The 26,174-nt window shown below is 47.0% G+C and overlaps 1 protein-coding gene across 5 annotated transcripts in view; it reads right to left on the bottom strand.

Annotated features, from left to right (window-relative positions):
* CD47 (CD47 molecule) overlaps nt 1–15,674 on the bottom strand; it is a 42,709-nt gene extending 27,035 nt beyond the window's left edge. For 3 of the 5 annotated variants that reach the window (XM_073306423.1, XM_073306433.1, XM_073306458.1), the window contains exons 1-2: nt 15,489–15,674; nt 10,509–10,859 (exon numbers count right to left, since the gene is read on the bottom strand). In XM_073306423.1, coding sequence (XP_073162524.1) covers nt 10,509–10,859; nt 15,489–15,534 — 397 coding nt within the window. In that variant the 5' untranslated portion in view covers nt 15,535–15,674. The remainder of the gene's footprint in view (nt 1–10,508; nt 10,860–15,488) is intronic. The other 2 variants (XM_073306439.1, XM_073306448.1) reach the window with 1 other exon arrangement.
* Nucleotides 15,675–26,174: the final 10,500 nt, after the last annotated feature.

Here is a 26,174-nt window from a genome sequence, read left to right as displayed (position 1 = left end):
CTATGCGTTTTTCCCCTGCTACCTTCCCGGAGGCCAGCAGGTCCCCTGCTACCTTCCCAGAGGCCAGCAGGTCCAGTTAACCTATTTCTCCCTGCTACCTTCTCGGAGGCCAGCAGGTCTGGTTAACCTGTTTCTCCCTGCTACCTTCTCGGAGGCCAGCAGGTCCGGTTAACCTGTTTCTCCCTGCTACCTTCTCGGAGGCCAGCAGGTCCGGTTAACCTGTTCTTCCCTGCTACCTTCTCGGAGGCCAGCAGGTCCCCTGCTACCTTCTCGGAGGCCAGCAGGTCTGGTTTAATCTGTTTTCCCTACTACCTTCTCGGAGGCCAGCAGGTCCCCTGCTACCTTCTCGGAGGCCAGCAGGTCTGGTTTAATCTGTTTTTCCTGCTACCTTCTCGGAGGCCAGCAGGTCCCCTGCTACCTTCTCGGAGGCCAGCAGGTCTGGTTTAATCTGTTTTCCCTACTACCTTCTCGGAGGCCAGCAGGTCTCCTGCTACCTTCTCGGAGGCCAGCAGGTCTCCTGCTACCTTCTCGGAGGCCAGCAGGTCTCCTGCTACCTTCTCGGAGGCCAGCAGGTCTCCTGCTACCTTCTCGGAGGCCAGCAGGTCTCCTGCTACCTTCTCGGAGGCCAGCAGGTCTGGTTTAATCTGTTTTTCCTGCTACCTTCTCGGAGGCCAGCAGGTCCCCTGCTACCTTCTCGGAGGCCAGCAGGTCTGGTTTAATCTGTTTTTCCTGCTACCTTCTCGGAGGCCAGCAGGTCCCCTGCTACCTTCTCGGAGGCCAGCAGGTCTGGTTAACCTAATAGAAATGCCTAGCTCACTAGAGCTGGCGGTGTGCACACCAATATTTACAATAACTGAGGTTTTTTACCAATATTCCCCCTTTCGCAATTCTCCACCAAAATGTTGTACCAATAAAATAAAAACCAGCAGGATCTTATTAAAGGGAAAAAGGCAAAATACCACATTTATTGTGAATACAGAAAGAATCATAGTAAGCAGTTAGTTATAGCTATAACATTCCATTCAATCTCATATTTATTCTCACATTCATTCATACAAACACACACACACACACACATACACACCCACACACACAGGTTCTGCAAGGTTGTTATCATAGTTACCAGCCTTAGAGTTGCTCATGCCAAGCCACTGGCCAGGTGGCCTGGACATGAGGAGGGAGCAGGGCCTTGTCAGATGCTCATCTGATGCTCCTGGAAGTTGGTTTGCAGAATCAGACCCCAAAGTTCTCACTTTTTAGAGTCTATTTTTATAGGAATTTCTTCCTATGGCAGTCTATGGGAATTGCTTCATCATGCTGTTGCTGAATCAATCAGCAGATAGCACATTCCTGACGGCTCCAAGATGTTATCTTGTTCTTTGGTTCTCCCATTCTTGAGGCTGTTGGGTGGATTCCAGTCTGCCCTCCGGGGGGGTCCTCTGGTTATTTCCACTTGACGCCTTCTTCAGCCGATGGACACTGGATTCTTAGGCTGGCACCTCCCTGATCATTCAGTTATCATCTACACCAAGCATCCATCCACATACATCCTCTATCTCTATTTTAATCACAATGGTTAATACAACAAAAGGGCGGGGAGTCTCTGGGTGCTGTTTCTGTTGTTAGAGTATTGCTTTGAGTCTCTCTCTCTGTGAATTGCTTTGAGAACAGACTCTGTCTTGGAATGTACTAACACAATTAGCAGCTTGCAAGTTTCACACATAGAGGGAGAGAAAGTACCAAAAACCAAGAGACCTCTTAATTAGTAATACCCTGGAATTTAAACTCTGGGGAATCAAACTCATTTGTGATTTTAATACAGAACTTCTTTAATGTGATCCAACACTGTAACTCCCAATTCCAGAAATGTATTTTTCCCCCCCATGTTCCTTATCCACATCTAGACTAAGGAAGGCATTAGCAAGGTTTTTGTTCTTGTTTCACGCATTTTACCACCACTACACATACTGGTATCTCTGCATTGATTTCTACTCATCAGTACGCTCTGATTTCACCTGTCTCTTGGTTGCCTTTCTCTCACTAATCTTTCATACCAGGTTACCAGCCCTTCCTCAACGGCTCTGGATGGGATCAGAGCCAACTGAAAGTTACATTACTTTTGTCAAGTGCATGCTGCTGTACATGGGCATAACATGCAAAACAGCAAGGAACAGAAGCAGAAGAGATTATATCCAGGTAAAGTCATATATCTTCGTATGACACCTTCTGGCATTCATGCATGCCAAGGGTTGCCGCCCAGTTACAGGACACAGCAATTTCGAAAATACCACTACTTTGCTAAAAGGCATGCATAAATTCTGGATTTCTGCACTCGGCCTTCTTGGTTTAAATTCATTCACCAAAGACCAAAGTCTACCTTTTCTATATTGCCCCGACACTTGTTCCTCTATTCCAGCCTCTCCACTCAATGGAATTTTGCACTTTCAGCTACTACTGCTAAAAAAAGTTCACACCTTCAGCTAGATTTACACTGCTCACACACATCCCTGACAACACAACTCAACAGCCAGATTCCCAGCCCCAGAAGCAAATTGTTAAGTACAACTACACCAGCATTTTGTGGTGGGACAAGCTGCCACACTCTTAACACCATGCATTGGACTCCTCGTGGTTAGCACGATGCTCAGCATTTCACATGTATGCCAGTTTGGAGTTGCTAGAACCATTGCTGCACGGAAATAGCATAGTAGCAGGCTTGGTGCCTGATGTTCCCTGGAGGTATGGGGAGGGATGCTAGGAGAAGGGCCAGGATGAGGAAATCACAAAAGGGTTGAAGGACATGAGAAGAGAGTGTGTGGGGATCAGGGGAAGTATATCAACTTCCCTATCACAGCAAGAGGCCTGACATAGTAGGTGGTTTTATTGATGGCCCTTTGTTTTATCAATGACCATACGGCAGTGGGACAATCACAAGTGATACACCTTGGGATTTTTGTGGAGAGCAGTACAGTAGGGAGCGTGATGAAATACAAGGGTAATGTATTGTTCCACATGATCTCTCTGCCAAGAAATGTTGGACTGTCTTTTCCATGTAGCTAAGCACACAGGCTAGTGGATCTCAGAAGCCATTCCAATTTATCTGCCTTCCCATTTTGCCCCACAAATGCACACCGGGGGCTGCCCATTAAAATGTCTATCAGGAACAGGGCTATGAAGTCCTTCAAAAAAAATCATAGCCAAAAAAACTTTTTTGTCAGTGAATATAACTGAGCACCAGACTCAGGTATCCACAAACATTCTCAGACACATAAAACATATCAACAAACCCAGGTACCGGGATTTATTCATTTGGTCATTCTATCTGTACTGCATGAGAGAGCATTACACTATTCTATCAAGGAAGTGTGGCCCAAAGGTCAGGAGTCAGGACACCCTGGCTCCGTCACTGACTTCCTGCATGACCCTGGGGAAGTCACTTCATCTCTCTGTTGAACAATTTCCACCACTGTAAAATGAGGATAAGTACACTTTTCTATATAAAGTATTTTGAGATCTACCAACTGAGAGCACTATATGTAGAGATCTGAAGACAGAAGGGCCTGATCATAGTCTTCAAATGTGTTATGAAGAGGAAAGTGATCAATTGTTCTCCATGTACACTGAAGGTAGACAAAAAGTAATCTGTTTAATCTACAGGAAGGGTGATTTAGGTTAGATATTAGGAAAAACTTTCTAACGGTAAGGATATTTAAGTACTGGCTTTCAAGAGACGTCGTCGAATCCCAGTCACTGGAAATTTTAAAGAACAGCTTAGATAAACACTTGTCAGGGATGGTCTAGAGCAGTGGTCTCCAACCTTTTTAAGCACAAGATCGCCTTCTGAATTTAAGTACAACCCAGGATCCACCTCAAAGAAAATGTAGAAATAACAGTTTATTATGTTATATAAAGCTGAGATCAATTGCTTAATATACATAATTATACATTTTCCCTTCTTACTAAGTCTGACACTTGTGACTGCACATTACCAACCAGTGTCTTGAAATTCGGGTTGTAATTTGAAATAGCTAGTCGGAGGCAGTCCTGCAGATGTGCATCTGTGATGTGGGTGCGATACTTGGACTTGATAATCTTCATTTGTGAGAACGCCATCTCACACAGATTGGTGGAACCAAAGTAAGCTTTCACTTTTAAAGCACAGGACAACAGAAGGGGATACTTTTCTCGGTTTACGGGTCCCCAAAAATCGCTGTCCCTTGATCTGGCTTTCAGCTCAATGTTATTCTGCATGATAATTAGCTCCATATAAACTCCATTACTTTGTAAATCAAACACCTGATGGAATGTCAGGGCCAACCCACCAATGTCTGCTGGAAGGAACGGATTTGAGATCTACATGATGACTGGCTCCATCATGTCTAATTCTTGAAATCGCCTCTTGAATTCCTCTGCTAATTTGGTCAGCTGTGCACAGAACTTTTCAGGGTGGAACCATTTTTCTTTGTCTTCAATTTTTTCTAGTATTTTCTCCATACTGGGAAGTGCTGCAGCATTTTATCCTTTAACTGGAAGGATTACAGACTCAGTTTCAATTTGAATGCATTCACCGCTCTGATTGTATGTGGTAAGTTTCTGCCCTTTCCCTGCAGTTCACAGTTCAGCTCATTCAATGTGGACGTTACATCAGTAAGTCCAGCAGCCATACATTATCTGAGAGCTCATTACACACTTCATTCCTTGATTTTAGAAAAGTGATGATTTCTGGCATTAGATCCAAAAATCTTTGCAGGACTTTCCCCCCGCTTAACCACCTCACATCTGCATGGAGGAGCAGCTCACCGTAAGTAGCATCCACTTCGTCAAGTAAAGATTTAAACAGGCAGTGCTGGAGGGCTCTTGCTCGAATTGAGATTACAATTCTGACAACGATTTTCATTACATGTGAGAAGTCCGTAACTTTATTTGCTAGTGCTTGCTGGTGGATTATACAGTGGTAATTCACAAATGAAGGAAAATCTGGATAATTTCTGCAAAATGAAACAAAGTCTGCATGTGCGCCAAGCATGCCGGATGCACCATCCATTGAGACTGAAACAAGTTTCTTGATTAGAATGATTTTCTCAAGAATGTACTTTTTGAATTCATTATAGATATCTTCACCTCTTGTTCTCTCCTTAAGGGACAAAACAGTCAGAAGGTCCTCTTTAGTTTTGTCATCCTTAAAAACCATTTGAACAAAAACAACTACCTGGGCTGCGTCGGTCATGTTGATCAATTCATCAAAAACTGCAGTGAAAAGCATTTGCAGTCATTAAAATCCTGCTGTAGTTGCTGAAAGACGTCGTCGGACAAAGATTCCACCCATCTTGCTACTGTGGAAGCACCAACTTACATGCTCTGGATTGCTGTCATCATTTCCTCTTTGTTTTGAAAGTCTTTAAATAAGGAGTCTGCTGCCACAGTCACTGCCTCTTTAAATACTTCTCCATCCGTGATTTATTGTGTTTTGCCAGCAGATGGCAAACACTAAACGATGCTTCAGTAGAGGCCTTCCCTTTTGCTGCTGGTTTAGTAAAACATGACTGTTGAGCTTTCAAAACAGCCTTTAATTCATTAACTTTCTTTGTACATAGTGGGCTAATCAAGGGAAAACTGTTCTTGAATTTGCTATGCATTGTTTAGTGGTGCTTTTCTAAATTCTCCTTTTTACTTATTTAAATACTTGTGTGACACAGAAGACACATGCACTTATCTTTCACTGTCGCGAGCAGAAATTTATTTTCCCATTCCGAATAAAAGTTGTAGGTTTTCGGTTTCTTTTTAGATGGCCCGGGGTTGTCACTCATTATTAATGCTAGCTAGCTAGGTATGTATTTTTTAGTATAAAAAGAGAAAAGAGGAGAGCACTAGCTACAACTATAGTCTAACACTTCTGAGTGGTAGACATGCGTGCCACGCATGATAAGCTTTTTTTCTTTTCTTTTTTTCCAATTCTGCACTTGCAACCAAAGGTGCCAAGAGTTATGGCGCCTCCTGGTTATTAGGAAAGAAGAAGAGAGCACCCCTGTACTTTGTGGAGATAAGACTGGTCATGCTGGAGCCTGTCTCTACCCCTGGCTCATGTGCAAAGAAGAAATAAAGTTTCAGGAAATTTAACAGAGAACTAAAACCCAACGACCTTCAATGAAAGGGCCCTCAAGCTTGGCTGTTTCTTTGCATTCATCTGTCAGGTCCAAGTGCTCAGATCTGACCAGCGCTGCGTGCAGGCTGCCCAACTCCAGAAGGAGAAAGAAGTCAGCTCTTTTGCTTTCCCCATGAACGCCTTCCTTCCTGAGCAAGCACCCAGGCCAAGGAGAAACCCCCTGCAGGGCCTGTGGGAAGCAGGGCTTTGCATTTTCCCCCTCAGCTCCCTCTAGCATGTAGGACAGCTGTCCCATGGGCTGGAGGCCCAGGGGAAAAGCCTGTGAGGGTTGGTGCGCCATGGGTCTTGGTGGAGATTGTTTGCTTGACCACAAGCCCTGTAACAGGGGGTGGTCTGGGCTGTCGCCTAACTGCGTCTGTGCTCCTAGCCGAGGAAGCACTTTCTCCTCAAGGCTCGCAGGCACCAGCCCCAACTTCCCATGGCAGCTGGTGAGCTGATTGTTTTAATCCTCCACCAGGGAGCTCCCTGCTGAATGCACACGGGCAATCAATGCCAGCAGCCTCGTCTCCCCTCCTGAGTCTGGGGGCATGGGGGGCCGAAGGGGGAGGCCGTACTCAGAGAAATACCTTCTTGTGGGCTAGATCCACCACTTTCCACGGCAGCTGGACCAGCTCTTTCTCATGGAATCCCAGCTTAGCCCCCTGAGCACCAGCAGTCTTCCCGAACAAGATCACCAGGTAGTCAGGAGGAGAGGAGGCAGCAACGGTCAGGGGTAGCAGCAGGCGAATTGGTGGCAGGGGCAGCAAAGAGTGGGAGGAAGCAACAACAAAAGGATGAAAGGACAGAGGTAGGTTGGATAAGAGGCGGGAATACCAAACTGGGGTTGAGGCAGCTGCAGGAAGGACGAAAAGTAGAGGGGTTCCACAAGGGGTAGCAAAAACTGGGGATAAGTGGGTGAGAGGCAGCAGGAGACAGAGGAGCCAATAGCACAGGGAAAGGGAAGCCATAACCCAAAGGTAACGGGGCAGGAGGAGAAGCCACTTCCTAGCAAATGACAAAAAGTTGCCTATGATATCAACATATCCTCTAGAGCCCAAAGGAACTCAGTTGAGACCTGGCTGTTCAGCCCCTCACTTGCTCTGCATGGTTATTGCATCGGCCCTTCTCCCTGCTGGTGACGTGTAAAACCAAAGAAATGTGAATAGCTATGACACCGCTTCACGATCACTAGAGTCCCAGTGCCATTCTCTCCTGGAGCTCCATGAAAGAAGGGAGGGTGCCCTGGTTTGTAGTGCAGAGAGAGGTTCAGGGGACATCGTGTCCACTGCCTATCCACCCCACTGCAGGAAGAAGAAACTCCATCACGCGCCACATTTTAAAGAAGCTCAAATCAACTCCACAGGGAAACCGGCTCTGCTGAAGCTTTGAATGTGGGGGAGGTTAGATGGGGAGTAGGGTCCGAGATGGGAAGGTGGATTGGCGGGGGGGAGGGTGGTTGTGGAGCCAGGCTCCTAGGGAAGAGGAAGGAGATGATGACGAGCAGGTGAGGTGTCTTCTCCGCTGGGAATGGAAGGAAAGCGGCGATCATGTGGAGCAGAGGGATAGGATTGGGGCTGGGAGCGGAAGGGAGGCAAATGTGGGGTTTGCCAGTATAGCTTATTTTGCTCATAGGTGCTGGATAAGATACTGATAAAAGCGCAGTTTGGCTGGGATAAGCTAGTTTGGCTAAGAACGGTCTGCCATACAGTATAGCAGTGCTCTAGCTTCTAGCTAAGTGCTCCTATCATAGGTCTGGCCTCCGTTCCTTACACACCCACCTCTCCTGGCCAGTCATGCACCCTGCATGTGTACACAGCGTGCAAACCCCAGTCCATTAGCACCAACAGGTATCCCAGATACACTAGAACTGACATGCTGGTTGTGACGGTCCCACAGACAGCTCACCATGGTACAAACACATGCACACAGCTGTCCACATAATAACAATCCCAGTCACATGCTCTCCTTGCTCAAGGCCCCAGGTAGTGACTGGATTTTCTTCTGGAAGCAGAGGCACTGTCCCTCCTGCCTGAGATTAGTGGAGCCTCTTCCCTGCCAGTCCCTTCCCGCCCTTCCTTCTCCTTATTCAGCATTAATGTCACCCCCAACAGCTCATTCATCCTCCCAAATTAGCCAAATGAATTGTGTTGTTATTCCAGTTACGACACTGAATGACCCGACATCAAAAACCATTCTGAATTCGCAGCGAGAAGGCAATCTATTATTTCGTTCCCCTGCCCGGCTGGGAGCACCAGGTTTTGGGCTGGAAACAGGCTCTGCTCCATTAATGGTATTTCAAAGCCCCAGTCAGGAGACTAGAGTATTTCATTTCATGCCATGGCAATTACCAAGGTGGCTGTTGTTGTTAACCCCCTGCAGCCTCTGACAGGCTAAGGCTGCTCTTTTGTTTGGGATGGGGTTGGTATACGCCTTGCATGTGTGTGGTTTAACCTGTGTGGGGCTGCTTGTTTAATCAGGGCTGTTCTCAAGCTGGGGCTTCCTTTGACTGGCAACACTGATTTCCTGCTCCTGCCCCACCCCCGCCACTATTGAGTGACTGGGGATTTCCTCTCTGCTGGTTTCCCCCAGATGTAGTGTCTTCTGGCTGGGTGTGGCAAGGGAGCACCCATCGGCAGTTGCTGGAACTTGTTCTGTGCAGAAGCAGAAGCGCTGCATTTCTGCCCAGGTTAGGAAATGGGTGATGGGCAGTTTTCTGCTGATGCCTTTTCAGGATCAGAGGAGAGAGCCTAGCAGCAATTCAAGGCAGTAAGCCCAGCCCTCTCAACACCTCCCTGTCCCTTTAAGCATGTTTCAAGGGTAAGAAGAAGGCAACACCACCCGCTGAGAATGCATCCACCAAATCAGCGCTGCAGCTACGCCAGCAGCATTGCAGCCTGTGGTTCGGGCAGAGAGCTGCATTTCAGCTGTACTGTGAGTTCAGCGGGCGCATCTGGCATCTGGGCTGCCCTGTTCCTGCAGCGTGCGCTTTGTTAAAGTGCCGTCTGCTACTGGAAAACCACCACCTCTTTGGCTGAGAGTGCGATTGGGTGGGATGTACTCCCCTAGCTGGCTGCGATGCTGAAGGAGGTGACGGGACAAGATGGAGGACCGAGACCGGGATCGATGCTCAAAGGCTCCAGGATTGACCAGTTGGTGACCACTGGTCTAGAGCAGTGGTTTTCAAACTGTGGGTCGCGACTGGAATGTAAGGCACTGGGTCAGGGCGGCTCTGGTCAGCACCGCTATCCGGGCCGTTAAGAAGTCCCATTGACGGTGCTGCCCAGCTAAGGCAGGCTAGTCCCTACCTGTTCTGACACTGCACTGCGCCCTGGAAGTGGCCAGTAGCAGGTCCAGCTCCTAGGCAGGGTGGCCACATGGCTCTGCGCGCTACCCTGCCCCAAGCACTGGAGCTGGAGGGGAGGCAGTGCCTGTGGGCAAGAGCCGCTTGCACACCTCTGCCAAGGAGCTGGACCTGCTGCTGGCGGCTTCCAAGATTCAGTGCAGGCCGCAGTGCCAGGACAGGCAGGAAGCCTGCCTTAGCACCTCCGCTGCGCCGCTGACCGGGAGCCGCCTGAGGTAAGCCTGTGCCCCAACCCTGCGCCCCAATCCCCTGCCCCAGCTATGAGCCCTGCAAATCCGGAGCCCGTTCCTGCACCCCAAACCCCTCATCCCTGGCCCCATCCCAGAGTCTGCACCCCCAGTCCAGAGCCCTGACCCCCTCCCATACCCCAACCTCCTGACCTACTCCAGAGGCCTCCACACACCCTGAATCCCTCATTCCCAGCCCCACCCCGCAGCCCTTACCCCTGCACCCCAACCCTCTGGTTCGGTCCTGAGCCCCTCATCCCCAGCTCCATTGGGTCGTGGGCATTAACAATTTTCTTCAACTGGGTTGCCAGAAAAAATGTTTGAAAACCACTGATATATATATTTGGATATATATTTGGTCCTGCCTCAGCTCAGGGGCTCAAGGAGGATGTGTGGACCACATGATCTCTCGAGTTCCCTTCCAGCTCTGTATTTCTATGATCTAGAAAATGGATCAGCATATACATAAACTAAAGTGAGTGTGGCACAAATACCATATAGTCTGTAAAATCTAAATCAGGTGAAAAAGCCTCAGCATCCTTAAAAGTTAACAGAGACAATGCCAGCCGGCAGGCCCAACTCTTACTCACAGAAATATTCCCCTGGACTTTGATATAACTATGCTCACAAGGACTGCTCAGGTGAGTAAAGACTGGGCTTTATGTTCTAGGTATTTTTAATGGTTCATTTTCACATTTGTTATTTTATGTCCTCTCTCTCAAGACCTGGTTTGTTTCATTTCATAGCAGGCTTACAAAATCACATGACATCAACTTACCTACACGGTATATAAGTTCAATTACAGTTTCTCCTTCCCTATTCGATTCTGTCACTTCACAACTGTAGTTTCCTGGAACTGCTTGCGTTTTTGAAATTGACAAGGAGGCACTGCCCAGACTTAAATTTTGTACAGATTCTAACACAGCAGATGAAAAATTCTTGTTTCTGTGGGTCTCTGCTGTAAATCCGTCAAAACTGAAAAATTCTTTTTTTTCTAGTTTCCATTTAACAAACATGGCTCTAATACTCTTCTGTGCTAGATTAGTCACTATGCAAGGTAGGATGACTGTTTTATTACAAATGGTTTGTTCAACAGACTTGATTGCATTGAACTGCAACTGGGCAGAACCTGGAAGAAAAAAAAAGTTTGATTAGACAGTCTTCCACAATTAATTTACCCAACACCTGAGCACCAAGAAAGCTATTGAAATATTGAAAAGTTCAATGGATGGCCAGACCTGATCATACACTTGAAACAAGCACAGATTAATGTTCTTCATTAGAGACAACAAGAGGGAAAACAAGAGATAAGAAGAAGAAAAACTCTGAGAAAGAGAGGAAGGATGGATGGATTTAAAAAAAATATTCCCCAAGAAGGCTATGCTTGGAAAGAGAGAGGAAGAGGCAAGAGGAGATTACAGCCCTTTTTTAGGCATATTTACTGCTTCTTGATTCTTATATGATGTTTGGGAACCACCACAACTGGTGTCTTAGAAGTACCTAACATACATAAGTAAACATTAATACAACATTCTCAGTGCTGCATCTAACCAGACAATTCTTCTGGGATATTTTCTGGGTCTAGGGCCACATGGAGAAAACATCTGCACTAAGGCCCAATTTCAGCAAAGCACATGTTTAACTAAGTATATGAGCAGCCCCACTAAAGTTCGACTTTGACTTAAGGCAGACATGCATGTGCCTGTACCATCAGTTACTGTTGAGGGAATTCTGTGTGCAGAATTTTTAATTTTTTGGCACAATATTTTAAAATTCTGCAAATTTTATTTGTTAATAAATGTGGAGGCTCCAGCATGGCAGTGGGGAACACAGGCCACTTGGAGGTGGGAGATCACCATGCAGCTCCCCTCCCCTGGGACAGCGACTTGGCGGTGAAGTTTCACCTGACCCTAACACACTGAAAGGGCCGGGTCTGAGCCAGAAACACCCCGGGGCCCTGCCCCACTGTGCCAGGCACATCAAGTGTGGGCAGGCCGACTCAACCCAGCAGGATCCAAGTGCAGAGGGCCTTAGTAGGGGGGATCCAGGTGTAGGGCAAGCTGGATGCAGATGGCTCAGTAGGGGATCTCGATGCGGGGGGCTCCAAGTGCAGGGGCAATAGAACTCTGCAGGGGGGTCTGGCTCAGCAGGGGGAAGTTGCGGTGCTCAGCAGGGGGATCCGGCTGCAGCTGGCTGGGGCTTGTTGGGGTGAGGGTCTGGGGGGCACATCGGGATGGTCCAGGTGCAGGGGAGATGGGGCCAGTTGGGGTGGGGGTTTGATGGGCCTTCTTAACAAGAGAGCCCCAGCGGCAGCTGCTGCCAAGGGGACACCAGATGCTGGGCTCCTGCTTCCTCTATGCCCTTCTCTTCCCCATCCCATCGCCATTCCCTAATGCCTCTTGCCCCATCCCCTCCCCATTCCTCTCCCCACTCTCTACCCCCCTCACACCAATATCCACCTCCCCCACCCTGTCCCACCCCCTTCCTTCCCCACTGCCTCTTCCCCCCACCCCACCAGCCTTTCCCATTTACCCCCGTCACCATTCCTGCCTTCCCCCACCGCAGGCACTCACTGTTGTACAGAAAACAGGATGGTTCCCAGTACACAGAAGGGGAACATGACAAGCACTAGGACTCAGGAGGCGGTGTTCAAACAGCACCCTCCTTCAGCCAGGCAGCTTTGCGCTTGCAGAAATGGGGGGGGGGGGGGAAATGGAGAATTGCAGTGGCAGGTGACCCCGTGTGGCTCCCACCTCGCCTCTGTTTGGAGGGACAATGCCCTCCCAAACTATGTCCATGGGCATCCCCAGTCCCTCCCCACGTGGCTTCCCTGTCACTTTCTGCAGGGAAGCAAAGAAATCTGCAAGGGGGGGGGGGGGGGGGGGGTTGGAGGAACGACGACATGTTTTCCATATACACGCATTGGCACAGAATTCCTCCAGGGAGTAATCAGTAAGGGACAAGCTCTTCTTCTGTAGAATTTTTCTTTGCAGCTGAAAGGGGGCTAAGGAGGGAAACAAACACCACTGTTGTTTCTGCTTCCATGCTCCCTAGAGAAGCATGGAAAGAATGAGTGATGGTTTGTACAAAAGTTATGTTTGTTATTTGTACCTCCTGTACTCTGAAGGTGGAGCCAAATCCCCTGAGGTTTAGAACTTACTTTGCAAATTATGTCTTATTTTTGTATAGAGGGATTGCTCACCCCAAAAATATGTAGATCAAATAAGAGCATATCTTCTCATTTATTTAGCTGTATCTGGTCAGTAGGTCAGATAATTCAGAAATTTCAGGTGGTATTTTCCTACACTATGAACCAAAATTTATCAGAATTTTTAAAAACAGAAGGCTAAATTCTCTCCACATATCCATCTAAAGGTTATCTTATAGCATTTATTGCCATAGTATCTAGACGCTTCCCAGGTAAATGAGATCTGCATGTCAATGATGCCATTGGGAGGCAGGGCCAGGAGTGGGGCCACAGTCAGGGCTGGGGCCGCAGCTGGGCAATGGGTGGAGCTGGGGCCACAGCTGGGAGTGGGGCCATGGTCAGGGCCTGGAGATGTGGCTGGAGCTGCAGCCAGGCCGGGCCAGAAGCCAGGGGCTGAGGCCGCAGCTGGGGGCAAATCTGGGGCTTGGAGCAGAGCCGTGGCCAGGGGCTGAGGCCACCAGCAGTGGGAGCCATGGCTGGGCCAGCAGCCCAGGCCCAGCTGGGGGTGGGGCCTGGAGTGGGCACCAGAGCCGTAGCCAGAGCAGAGCTCGGCGGTGCTCCTTCCCTGCCCCCCATGGGGGAATGCCTGACCCCACTGTCCCCCCCAAACATTCCTCTATGCCCCGCTAGGGGGTGCACCCACAGTTTGAGGACCATTGATCTAAAAGCTTGGGGTGCAAGTTTTCTAATAGCATAAAACATTCCTTTTCAACCCTAAGTTCTCAAGAATATTGGCTGCTATAATGTCAGAAGTTTAAGTCAAATAGGGTGCCAGGAGAAGCAAGATGATAATCAAAATAATCTGATTTTACAGCACGAGTGTCTATGTTCAGTATTTTTGTTAGTTATCTACAGCTCAACAACTATAGTGGTTTTTTTTTTTTAATTAAAGATTCACAATATCCAATTGCCTTCATGCCCAGAAGCCTCAAACTGGATCAAGAACCTCAATGTGCTAGACACTATATCAAGACCCGCAAATCCTGCGAACACTTGTGTGTAAAGTTAACCGTGTACATGAGTTACTGGGCATTCTGCACAAATATAAAAAATTCTGTGAAAAAAAAAAAATTCTGCATACAATACTTTAAAATTCTGCAAATTTTATTTGTCAAAACAACACTACATAATCACACCAGTTTCAATTATTTTGATAATTTATTTCAAAATACCTGTCAGCAAGTAAGTCTGTAACAATACAGACAGACACACACGAATTCTCCCAGGAATAGACATAAAGAAACCCCTATGACAACCCAGATTTCTGTTTCTCTGCCTCCTTCCCCCCAGGAGCCCAGCCAGAGGCCAGAAACATACAACCCCCCATCTCCCGAGCCAGCCACGGTTGCCCCCCCCAGCCAACCCCTCCTCTGAGATACCCAACACCCCCTCTGAGCCCAGTCACGCGGCCCCACCGGCACAGATACCCACACTATCTCCTCCATGAGCCCAGCCGCGGTCGTCCCCCTTGCCCAGATACCTGCATCCCCTATCCCCAGAGCCCAGTATAGTATAGTACAGTATAGTGGCTCCATTTAGTTTGCATTTCCCGAGTTTGTTTATGAGAAGGTCAGGCGAGACAGTATCAAAAGCTTTACTAAAGTCAAGATATACCACATCTATGGCTTCCTCCCTATCCACAAGGCTTATTACCCTGTCAAAGAAAGCTATCAGGTTGGCTTGACATGATTTGTTTTTGACAAATCCAAGCTGACTGCCACTTATCACCTTATTATCTTCAAGTTGTTTGCAAATCGATTGCATAATTATTTGCTCTACTGTCTTTCCAGGTACAGAAGTTAAGATGACTGGTCTGTAATTCTCCAGATTGTTCTTATTTCCCTTTTTACAGATTGATATGACAAGAGAATGTATTTATTTACGCAATTATATAATTACTTAGTAGGGGGCCTCTGTGCATACACACGTCTAACAACCTACAAAGGGCCCGAAAACATTAAACATCGACGTTAAAAGCTAGCTTGATTTCTAACCGCCAGTGGCCTGCTCTTTGGGGGTCCCGAGCACCTGCTGCTCCCACGGCCTGCAAGAGAACCTGTGGGTGCTCAGCACTGGCCGGCCGGACCCCCTCCCATGCAGGAGCCTAACACACGGGTGGCGACATTTAACTTTGCACCCACAGAGGCTTGGGAAGATGGCTTACACTGCCCCTAAGGCAGAGCCTGGCACTGGGCTCGGAAGGAGCAGCCCCCACCCGGCTTGGTTCCCAAGACACAGACCCACACTCAGACACACCCAGACCCCCCTCCCCCGGCCTCCTCCCCCGGCCTCTCCCAGGGACCTTTGCTGGGACCGGCGCCTTCAGCACAGCCCCGGGCCCCACCCAGCCACGCGGCGCCCGGGTGCGAGGAGCCACCCCGGGCTGGCGGAGGGGCCCGGAGCCCCGCACCCGGTCCCGCGGCTCCTGCCGCTCAGGGACAGCGCCAGGCCCCGCCCTTCACGCCCGGGGGCCGCTGCCAGCGCCGGGGCTCCTGATGCGCCGGGCCGGGGGCTCCAGGCCCGGGGGGGGGGGGGAGGCGGCGGACTCACCCGCGCACACGGCGCCCAGCAGCACCCAGGCCCCCAGCGCCCACATAGTCCCCGTCCGCAAGGCGCCACTCGGCCCGGGGGAAGCCGCGCTGCCTCCGCCTCGCCGCGAACCGCGCCGGCCAGGGACGCGCCCGAACTGACGCGCTTCCGCCGCCAGCAGGGCGGGGCCGGCGGGTTTCGCTTTCGGTTACCCCGGGCGGGGGAGGGGGCAATCGCGGCGCGCGCGCGCGGACGTTCGCGGGGCGGGGTTGGGATCCCGGCGCGGGGGCGCGGAGGTGGGCGGGAGAATCCCAGTGCGAGGAGAGGCGGGCGGGGGCGCGTGCTGCGCAGTTCCGTCTGTTTTGTCGGGTCCTGGGCTCTGTTCGGGGTCCTGGACCCTGTGGGGGGAGGCGCTGTCGCACTTGCAAGACACTGTATTGCCAGCCGCAAGCGTTAAACCCGTGAAGCAGCCCCTTCCCCCGCCAAAGAGAATGGGCTTAACATCACAAGTAAAAATTCACTTGGGGGACCTTTTTATTTGGCATCTGGTGTTTGAGGCCTTCGGCTGAACGCGGGGCACGTTTTCTAGCTTTTCTCCACACGCTCAGAGACCTGAAGTCTTCCTTTTTCTTCAAAAGAGAAGGCTGGGATTCTCCTCGAATAACATGCCCCAACAAACAAGCATGCTCTGCTCAGGCTATGTTTACGCCGCCCACCTTTTAGCGACCCAGCTGAGGCCACTACAGCCCTGCCACTAAAAGGTGCGCCGCGGGGCCGCTCTTTGTTGGCGGGAGAGAGCTCTCCTGCCAACCAAAAAACTCCGCCCCCAACGAGAGGCAGCACCAGCAGCAGCAGCAGCTTTGTGGCCGGGAGAGCTCTCCCGCTGACAAAGCACTGTTCACACCGGCGCTGTTCGTCGGTAAAACTTTTGTCCTTCAGGGGTGTGTGTCATCCTTGCTCCTTATCCTATTCCTTCATCCTCTGAATGCCCTCTCCTCCACCTCGCCTCAGCCCTGCAAAGCCTGTAAGACATCCCCTGTAGCTTGCAAGCGCTGCAGGGGCTCTTGTCATGGAGTCGTTCACCAATGTTTTAAAACTAGACGGTCACCCGCTTTGTTGCTCATGCAGGCCGATCTGTGTATGTGTTATCCAACTTTTTAAAAAAAGAAAAGGAGTACTTGTGGCACCTTAGAGACTAACCAATTTATTAGAGCATAAGCTTTCGTGAGCTACAGCTCACTTCCTCAGATGCATATCGTGGAAACTGCAGCAGGCTTTATATATACACAGAGAATATGAAACCAACAACCACATACCACACAACAGAACCACTAACCCAGGAACTTATCCTTGCAACAAAGCCCGTTGCCAATTGTGCCCACATATCTATTCAGGGGACACCATCACAGGGCCTAATAACATCAGCCACACTATCAGAGGCTTGTTCACCTGCACATCCACCAATGTGATATATGCCATCATGTGCCAGCAATGCCCCTCTGCCATGTACATTGGTCAAACTGGACAGTCTCTACGTAAAAGAATAAATGGACACAAATCAGATGTCAAGAATTATAACATTCATAAACCAGTCGGAGAACACTTCAATCTCTCTGGTCACGCGATCACAGACATGAAGGTCGCTATCTTAAAACAAAAAAACTTCAAATCCAGACTCCAGCGAGAAACTGCTGAATTGGAATTCATTTGCAAATTGGATACTATTAATTTAGGCTTAAATAGAGACTTGGAGTGGCTAAGTCATTATGCAAGGTAGCCTGTTTCCTCTTGTTTTTTCCTACCCCCCCCCCAAGATGTTCTGGTTTAACTTGGATTTTAACTTGAAGAGTGGTCAGTTTGGATGAGCTATTACCAGCAGGAGAGTGAGTTTGTGTGTGTATGGGGGTGGGGGGGATGTGAGAAAACCTGGATTTGTGCAGGAAATAGCCCAACTTGATTGTCATGCACATTGTGTAAAGAGTTGTCACTTTGGATGGGCTATCACCAGCAGGAGAGTGAATTTGTGTGGGGGGGTGGAGGGTGAGAAAACCTGGATTTGTGCTGGAAATGGCCCACCTGATGATCACTTTAGATAAGCTATTACCAGCAGGACAGTGGGGTGGGAGTAGGTATTGTTTCATATTCTCTGTGTATATATAAAGCCTGCTGCAGTTTCCACGATATGCATCTGAGGAAGTGAGCTGTAGCTCACGAAAGCTTATGCTCTAATAAATTGGTTAGTCTCTAAGGTGCCACAAGTACTCCTTTTCTTTTTGCGAATACAGACTAACACGGCTGTTACTCTGAAACCTGCCAACTTTTTAAGTGCAAATAGATGCCTGGCTGGGGAGGAACTTGTCAGAGGGAGTGGTGAGGGACCCGGTTAGAGGCTGGCCTGAAAGGCTGTCAGGAGCCCAGCGAGGGTGCAGGAAAGAGGAGGCAAGGACCCTGTTGGTAAGGGAGGGAGCTGGCTGCAGTGGGATGGGAGGAGCAAGAGACCCAACCGGGTGTACAGCTCACCCCACATAAGCAGTGAAGTGCATGGCCCTCTAATAAGTGAATAGGCTGCTGCAGAGAGCAACAGGGAACTTTCTCTGCCTGCAGCACTCTGTAAGCCAGATAGTGGAAATCAGGCTTTTCCTGTTTTCTGATTATTACCAGAATCAATAGGCTTCTGCCCATTGATACCTAGAACATTCCCTGATATGCTGGAATTGATTAGCTGCAGTTTTCAAAAGTAATTATGCTACATACATACAAATGCCACAGAGTTGAGAGTAGGGCCTCACTTCACTCCGCCCACTAATTAAATACCTTAACTGGTAAACTTTATTAAATTGGAGTTAAGGTTGTAAATAGGGAGTGTAAGTTAATTGCAAGTTCACAGTTATTTTAAGGGGGGGGAAAAAACCTTTATACTGTCATTTTTTTTTTAAAACAAAACCTGGAACTTAGCCAGGAAAATCATCCTGCAAAAAGAGTTAGGAAGTTTGGAATGGCAGAGCTGAATTCATCCAAGCAGCCTTAACTCTGTCCCTGTGTCACCTCCCACAAAACAATTAAAAAACAGGGGAGAAAAAATGTGATCTTCAAACATCACTCAACATCATAACCAGTCCTACCTGCTTTAGGATAATACACAGCTGTCAGTAAAACAAATGCTCTGCCACGGGCCTGCTAGGTGACCTTGGGCAAGTCACTTCACTGCCCTGTGCCTCAGTTTCCCCCATCTGTAAAAGGGGGATGATGATAGTAACGTTCTTTGTAAAGCACTTTGAGATCTACTAATGAAATGTGTTACTGAAGAGCTAGATATTATTTTTATTAATTATTATTATTTTATTTTTATTATTATTGGTGTTGTTTATTTGATGTCTCTTCACCAAAAGTGACCATATCCCGGACTATTTTTCAGGACAATTTCCTCCAAAAGTATATGCCATTTCCAGTCTAAAGATGTTCTATCCTGGGCACAGAGAGCTGCAGACTGGTGTTCTGGAACAACATCAGATTTGTGTACAGTTGTATAGTATGCTGCCAGTGAGAGAAAACTGTGTGCGCATTCCCTTTCTGCTGCAGAGTCCAGAGGGGTACAGCTGCAACACACCCACTCATCCCTATTGCCAAGGCAGCATATATAGCACACCCACACCCTGCTGCAAAGCCAGTGTATATAGTACACCCAAAACCCTGCTGCCAATGCACCATATAGAGCACACACTCTTCCAACTGCCAGGAGGCCTGTTATTGCCTGTGGGAGTGATCCATGCTCTTAGTGTCGGATGTTTATCTGTAAACTACAATAGTAGTCTGTGTTGCTGAATCCCAAGGAAGATGCTGTGTGTACAGCTTCCCTGTGCCATTAAGCTGGGTGTGGATCTGCAACATGCACTACTGCCAGTCTGTACCAGAAGTCTGCAGTACTCCTCCTCCCTTCTAAGTTCTTGGGGCTTGGTATGCAGCACCCTCCTTTTCTGGTGCCGGTGCTTGTGGTTCCTACCACAGAAATGATCTACTGTTGTGCTGTCACTCCCTGCTGCAGGGCTGTCAAGCACACTGCTTGTTACCAAGAAGGCTGTGTGCCTGTTACCAAGTCCTCTTCCATCATCAGGGCACTGGATGCTAGTGTGACCACTCTCCACTGCTGTTGTCATGGGATACCATGTGCTTATGCTCAATTGGTTCCTGAGGCCCGTGGGGCACATGCAGCAGCAGTTCTCAAATGTGGAAACAGAACTGCACTGTCTATGATTTACATATTTAATGCACGGTTCTATAATAATGGATTAACATACCCATGTATGGTTGTAAAAGTGTACCTTACATACACCCTGCTTAGGAGGCACAATAACTTTCAATAGGCTATCTAATCTAGTCTTGAGTATAGCTACCAGTAGGTACTAATCTGCAATTTCAGATTCTCATTCCCTAGAGTGAAGCTGACCATTATATGTGGTCACATTGGAAATGGGTGGAGATAAGTGTCACAGACACAGAGAACTGTCAAGGAGGCAGCTGACTGCTGTAGCTGGTAGGAAAATTCAGAAGAGTAGCATAAATAGGCCTGCATGCCTGAAGCCTCTTCAAAGGCTACCCGGAATAACAATTTGTCAGACTGACAGGGTATGAGTGCCATTTCATTCAGCGACAAGAGAGCAGCCAGACCTCCATCTGTACACTTGGCATCTCCGCAATACATTAACCATAAACACTGTCAATTAGTAGAACACTCACATTAAAAGCACCATGTCCAGAAGCCATGGCACAGCATTATAATAATAAATAACACTTTGCACTCATCTGTAAATCTCATTGTCCTTTACAAAAGTGGATATCGTTAGCTCCATTTTATTGATTGGGAATCAGAGGCACAGAGAAGTTAAATAATTTGAACAAAGATACATAATGAGCCAATAGCAGAGCTAGGAACAGAACCCAGCTCTCCTGATTTTCAGTCTTCTGAGCTAACCACTGTCCAAGACCTGGGGCTATAGCCTAGCTATGTGACTATGCATCACAGCTCTATAGACTATGACTATAGTCTATAGAAATCTGATGAGGTTCAACAAAGACAAGTGCAGAGTCCTGCACTTAGGACAGAAGAATCCCAGGCACCGCTACAGACTAGGGACCAAATGGCTCGGCAGCAGTTCTGCAGAAAAGGACCTAGGGGTTACAGCGCACGAGAAGCTGGATATGAGTCAACAGTGTGCCCTTGTTGCCAAGAAGGCCGATGGCATTTTGGGATGTATAAGTAGGATCATTGCCAGCAGATCGAGGGACGTGATCGTTCCCCTCTATTCGACATTGGTGAGGCCTCATCTGGAGTACTGTGTCCCGTTTTCGGCCCCACACTACAAGAAGGATGTGGAAAAATTGGAAAGCGTCCAGTGGAGGGCAACAAAAATGATTAGGGGACTGGAACACATGACTTATGAGGAGAGGCTGAGGGAACTGGGATTGTTTAGTCTGCGGAAGAGAAGAATGAGGGGGGATTTGATAGCTGCTTTCAACTACCTGAAAGGGGGTTCCAAAGAGGATGGATCTAGACTGTTCTCAGTGGTAGCAGATGACAGAACAAGGAGTAATGGTCTCTAGTTGCAGTGGAGGAGGTTTAGGTTGGCTATTAGGAAAAGCTTTTTCACTAGGAGGCTGGTGAAATACTGGAATGTATTACCTAGGGAGGTGGTAGAATCTCCTTTCTTTGAGGTTTTTAAGGTCAGGCTTGACAAAGCCCTGGCTGGGATGATTTAGTTGGGGATTGGTCCTGCTTTGAGCAGGGGGTTGGACTAGATGACCTCCTGAGGTCCCTTTTAACCCTGATATTCTATGATTCTATTATTTTGTTTAGTGGAAAACTCAACCCCGCACCCTTATTATTGCTCTCAAACAAAGTTTGAGAACAGACAATTTTTTCTTACTCCTGTATAAGTGATTATAAGACGGGTCATGTCTTGAGCAAGAGGTGGGTAAATAGGATCAAGGTCAAGACAGAGTATTCATAAATAATTACAGTCACACCATGATTTCCAAAAGAGAAACATTGCGGAGTAGGCAATGCTAACCAGAGATACAGGTTCTGCTTGGGCTTAGACTTGGCCTCTCCTGGTGAGCCCCTCTGTCTGCTAGCCTTGAGAGAGGACAAAGGGATACATCTATTTCAGTTTCAATTGACATATTTCATTAACGTTGACGTTGACATATTTCATTGACGTCTGTAAATATGTGTGCAACTCTGAGCACCAACATATAAAAGGTTCCATGAGCAGGTCAAGCCAGGTTCAAAATCCAACAACATTTCTAGAAGAACAGGTCAAAAATAGAAAAACAATTTGGCAGAAAAAATATTCACTTTCAAAATTGTTTCTGTTTCACAGGGATTGAAATGGAATAATGTTGGGTTTTTTTCCAGACTTTTTTGCAAAATATTTGTTTGAAAAATTGAAATTTCAAAATTTTGTTTTCCTCTTTTATTCCCTTTTTCTACTTAGTACAATACAATGAATAGTGTCCAGTTTTTTAATTCCATTTTTTTATTATTATTTTTCTTTCAGATACTCCTCTCGGGGTTTGTCAAACATCTTTTTCCTTCAGTGGCTTCAGAGCCCACGGCAAACCTATACAATTAAAAGTCACCCATGTTCATAGGGCCACTGAATTCACTGAGAATTTTGCTATTGAGTTCATTGGATGCCTAATCAGATCCTTAATTAACTACTCATTTTTACATTGCAGAGCACGTGGGGGGGGGGTTGTTTGAGGCTCAGCTTAAATAAAAAAAGACCTTTATGTCTGCCGGGGGAGTCTGACATCTTCTTGGGTATCACTTAATCCCTGATCCAGCACGAGAGCTTTGGAATTATGGCACTGACAAAGGGCTCAGCCAAGCAACAATAGACTAGGCTTGACAAGCAGTTGTGGGCTGATGGAGATAGGCCAACATTCCTGAGTCTTACTTGGGACTGGTCTCCCCTTATACACAATTCCTATGGAATTTAATAGGGATGAAACATGAACTATGAAACTATAAAAATTACCATATTATTATGGAAGTTTGCAATAGAAGATGATTGCCTCTCTATAGATGTTTTGAACCATTCTATAGAATTCTGTAGCATGGAAACAATCTTGTGTTCAGTTCTATAGCATGGTTAAAAAAAAACAAAACTAAGGAAGGAAAGGAAAGTTAGAATTTTCTATTAAATTCACTCCAGCCAGAGAGGCAGTTTAAAATGAAGCACTGGCTGCTGTCTGAGCATACCTACAGCATTCACTGCCTGCTGCAGTGTGTTCGCCACGCAGCATTCACTAGTCACGCACATACTTAGGCATGTTGTTACAGTTTGGAGCATACTCTCTGCACATCTTGCACTTAGCAAGTCAGCCCTCCCTAGAGGCCCTTCGCAAGCCAGCCTATTCTGCCACTACAGGTTTTACAACCTGTCTATACAAGCCCTGGGCAACGCAGTGCCGTTGCCTCCTCTGTACTAATGAAATACGTAAAATGAAACAGAAAAGGATATTTCTCTCTCTCCTACATCATGGCCAGCTGACTGAAGGGCTCTCAGGAGAGCCATGGTATAGCAGTAGCAGAACCTATGCCTCTCCTAGGTTAGAATCTCCTCTTCAGAAATTCAGAGTAGCAGCCGTGTTAGTCCATATCCGTAAAAAGAAAAGGAGGACTTGTGGCACCTTAGAGACTAACCAATTTATTTGAGCATAAGCTTTCGTGAGCTACAGCTTATGCTCTAATAAATTTGTTAGTCTCTAAGGTGCCACAAGTACTCCTTTTCTGTTCAGAAATGTTATCTTTTGGGAAGCCCAGTGTTCTACTAGGATTTCTCACAGGACAGGTACTCAAAATATGCAGGAAGGACAATCTGACCTCCTTTTAAGAGATTGTCTTAAAAGTCTTGAGTTTTTAAAAAAAATTAAAAATTGGGGTTTTTTTCCTTTGCCTTCTGGTTTGAGCCTTTATGGTTCACATTTTCAAGCTTTTTTCCCATACCACGAGGGCTAGAAATAATGTACTCGTTTTTTCTTAATGGGAGCTGAGACCTTCATGTAATCACACTACTCCTGGCACTCAGGTTTTAACATAAACACCAAATATCGCAAGAGTGGATGACATTGGATCTCTGCTCTGAGGTACTCACAAGGTAAGGCAAGAGAACCTGAAAACTCCTTCCTCAGGGCTTGTGAAAGCAACACCATTCATATGAGCAAAAGAATGTTACACACTAGGTATAAATATGATGTGGATAACAAATGAAATCAAAAGCAGTCCCTTGAGGAATGACAGAATAACGATCACATTTGGCATCTGTAGCACCCCCCTTCATCTGAGGAACTCACAGGCAGGGGAGTATTATTATTACCACTTTCCAGAGGTAGAAACTGAGCCACAAAGAGGTTAAGTAACTTTCCCAAAGTCACGCAAGGCTAGACTGTAACTTGGACTACAGGACTGCAGAAGGGAGAAAGACTCTTCCTTAGTCCTTAAGCATATACCTACGCCACAGCAGCCTTGAGGGTGCTTCTCAGCATGGGTAGAAGATAGACATGCATTAGCTCTGCTTGAGCTAGCCCGCTAAAAATAGGAGTGCAAAGTCAAGAGCGGCAGCCTGAGCTAGTTTCCAAACTACAATCCCTCCTGACCCCCTGGGTGTGTACTCTGGTGGCTAGCCTTAGCCGCTGCCATGGCACTGCAGCCACACTGCTATTTTTAGCGCCCTAACTTCTGCATGTGTCTATCTACTCAGACTGGGACGTGCCCTCTCAACTGCTCTGTAGTCAGACAGTGTATGGGCTACCCAGATCAGGGGTCCAGCGTAGCTGAGCCAGAGCGGGGTCAGTAGTAGTGTGTTCCTATTACAGGTCATAAGTTACTACCCCCCAGGAGTAAGCAGGAGGGTAGGAATTTTGACTCAAACATGTGTCTCTGAGCCACAATGCCTACTCCTTCCATGGTACAATTTACACAGTGTAGCTCACAGAAAGTAGCTGAGTCACGAATTGAATTCCATAGCCTTTTACTCCCAGTCTCCTGCGCTAACCAATAGACCATGCTGTCCATGTGCTATGAGTTAATTGTCTGTTAAATAGGATTACGATGAAAACCCATTATCAGAACACATTTAATCTGAAATGCCCTTTTAGCTAAATATAGCTAAATATATTCCCCCCGTATGAATTACTCATTTACTTCTCCTGTTATCTGAACATGTCACTTCTGCCTCCAAATGTTTTTGATACCCCCTTTTGAATGAATTGATTCTACCAGTATGTGTACTCGGAAAATCACTTAAGACTTCAAGCTTTTAAATAATAAATACAAAGCCAGACACATAAAGAGAAACAAAGAGGTGCAGGTGGGATAGCTGTTCCTTTTCTCCTAAAGTAGTTACTGATTAAATGTTGCATGGTACTAAGTTAAGGAAGGAATGGTAGCCTCAGGTTCATGGCATCCATGGAACGTGCATAAAAATAAAGGCAAATATTGCAGACATGATCACTGGTAGGTGGGGGGAAGAAAAGAGTTTAGAGATGTCAGGGAAAGCACTGCAAAAAATATTTCCCAATTATCTAGCTTTAAGGATTGCACACAGTTTCATAAACCATGCACGTATAGCTCCACAGTAACACGGCTGCTTCAGGGATGAAGTGTAGCAACCAAACCAACAGAACAGTGTGGTGAAAAGAGAAAAATTTGGCCAAGAAGCCCATAGCAAGTCCCCTACTCTTAAGAAAAGTGTCAAGAGATGTTTTACATCCATGCAGAGGAAAGGTTTTGAAGTGGGGGTATACATATACAATGTTATTCAAACATACACACTTTTAACAAGCCTGCAACACTAACCTAAATGCTCTGAAGCAAAGACAATAAGTGTAGCTGCATTGATTTCAACTAACTCCATCAGTAAATTTGGCCCAGTGCATTAGTTTAATTGGCCGCCTGTTTTGATCTTTGAATGAGATTTTGGCTTATTCCAGCTTGATTTTTTTTAAGGAATGTCTTTCTTGGCTCCAAAGAGCTTTTACTGGTTAAGATTCCCCCTCTGGTTAAAAAAAGAAACTAGACTGATCTCTTTTGGCAGCTGTGAAAAGGTTGCATATTGTGTGTGTTTTGCTGGTTAGCTTGCTTGAAAGTGATTTTATTTCCCTTCCAGATACTTTTAGAACAATTTCCACACACAAGTATGTATCTCATTCTTACACGTCTGTGCAGTGCTGTTCATACCATTTTGTACATAATTTTCAATAATAATTATAGCTGGTTGAACAGTAAAGTTGATTGAAGAATATATTCATAGCTAAAGGCATAATGCTTTACTATGATTTTCATTAGTTATGAGTATTCATGGTCTCTCTCTTATCCCGTCCAGTGTGTTGAAAACTGTATTGAAATTGTGAGCTTTCACTTTAAATACTCAGAAGGGTTTTCTAGTCCTGCTTGCAGGCTAGGGGGCTTTGCAGGGATGTGTACAATCTGGGCCTAACACTGCAGCAGTAGTCAGTCCGCAGCCAGCAAGTTTAGAATAAGGTGGCGTGAGTTGTGACTCTCTGTTTTTTAGGGAGCAGCCTGTTTTCTCTCTTTCTCTCTCTCTCTGTTTTGGGTTCTTTTGTATTACTATTCTGAAGTCTAAGAACTAGTGTTATATTGCAACATTCTAGTAAGAGTATGTTTTAATCTAACTTCTCAGTGTG

Source organism: Lepidochelys kempii, chromosome 1 (genome assembly GCF_965140265.1).
Source record: "Lepidochelys kempii isolate rLepKem1 chromosome 1, rLepKem1.hap2, whole genome shotgun sequence".
NCBI classification, from domain to species: Eukaryota; Metazoa; Chordata; order Testudines; family Cheloniidae; genus Lepidochelys; species Lepidochelys kempii.
This window is presented reverse-complemented; position numbering and strand designations above follow the sequence as displayed.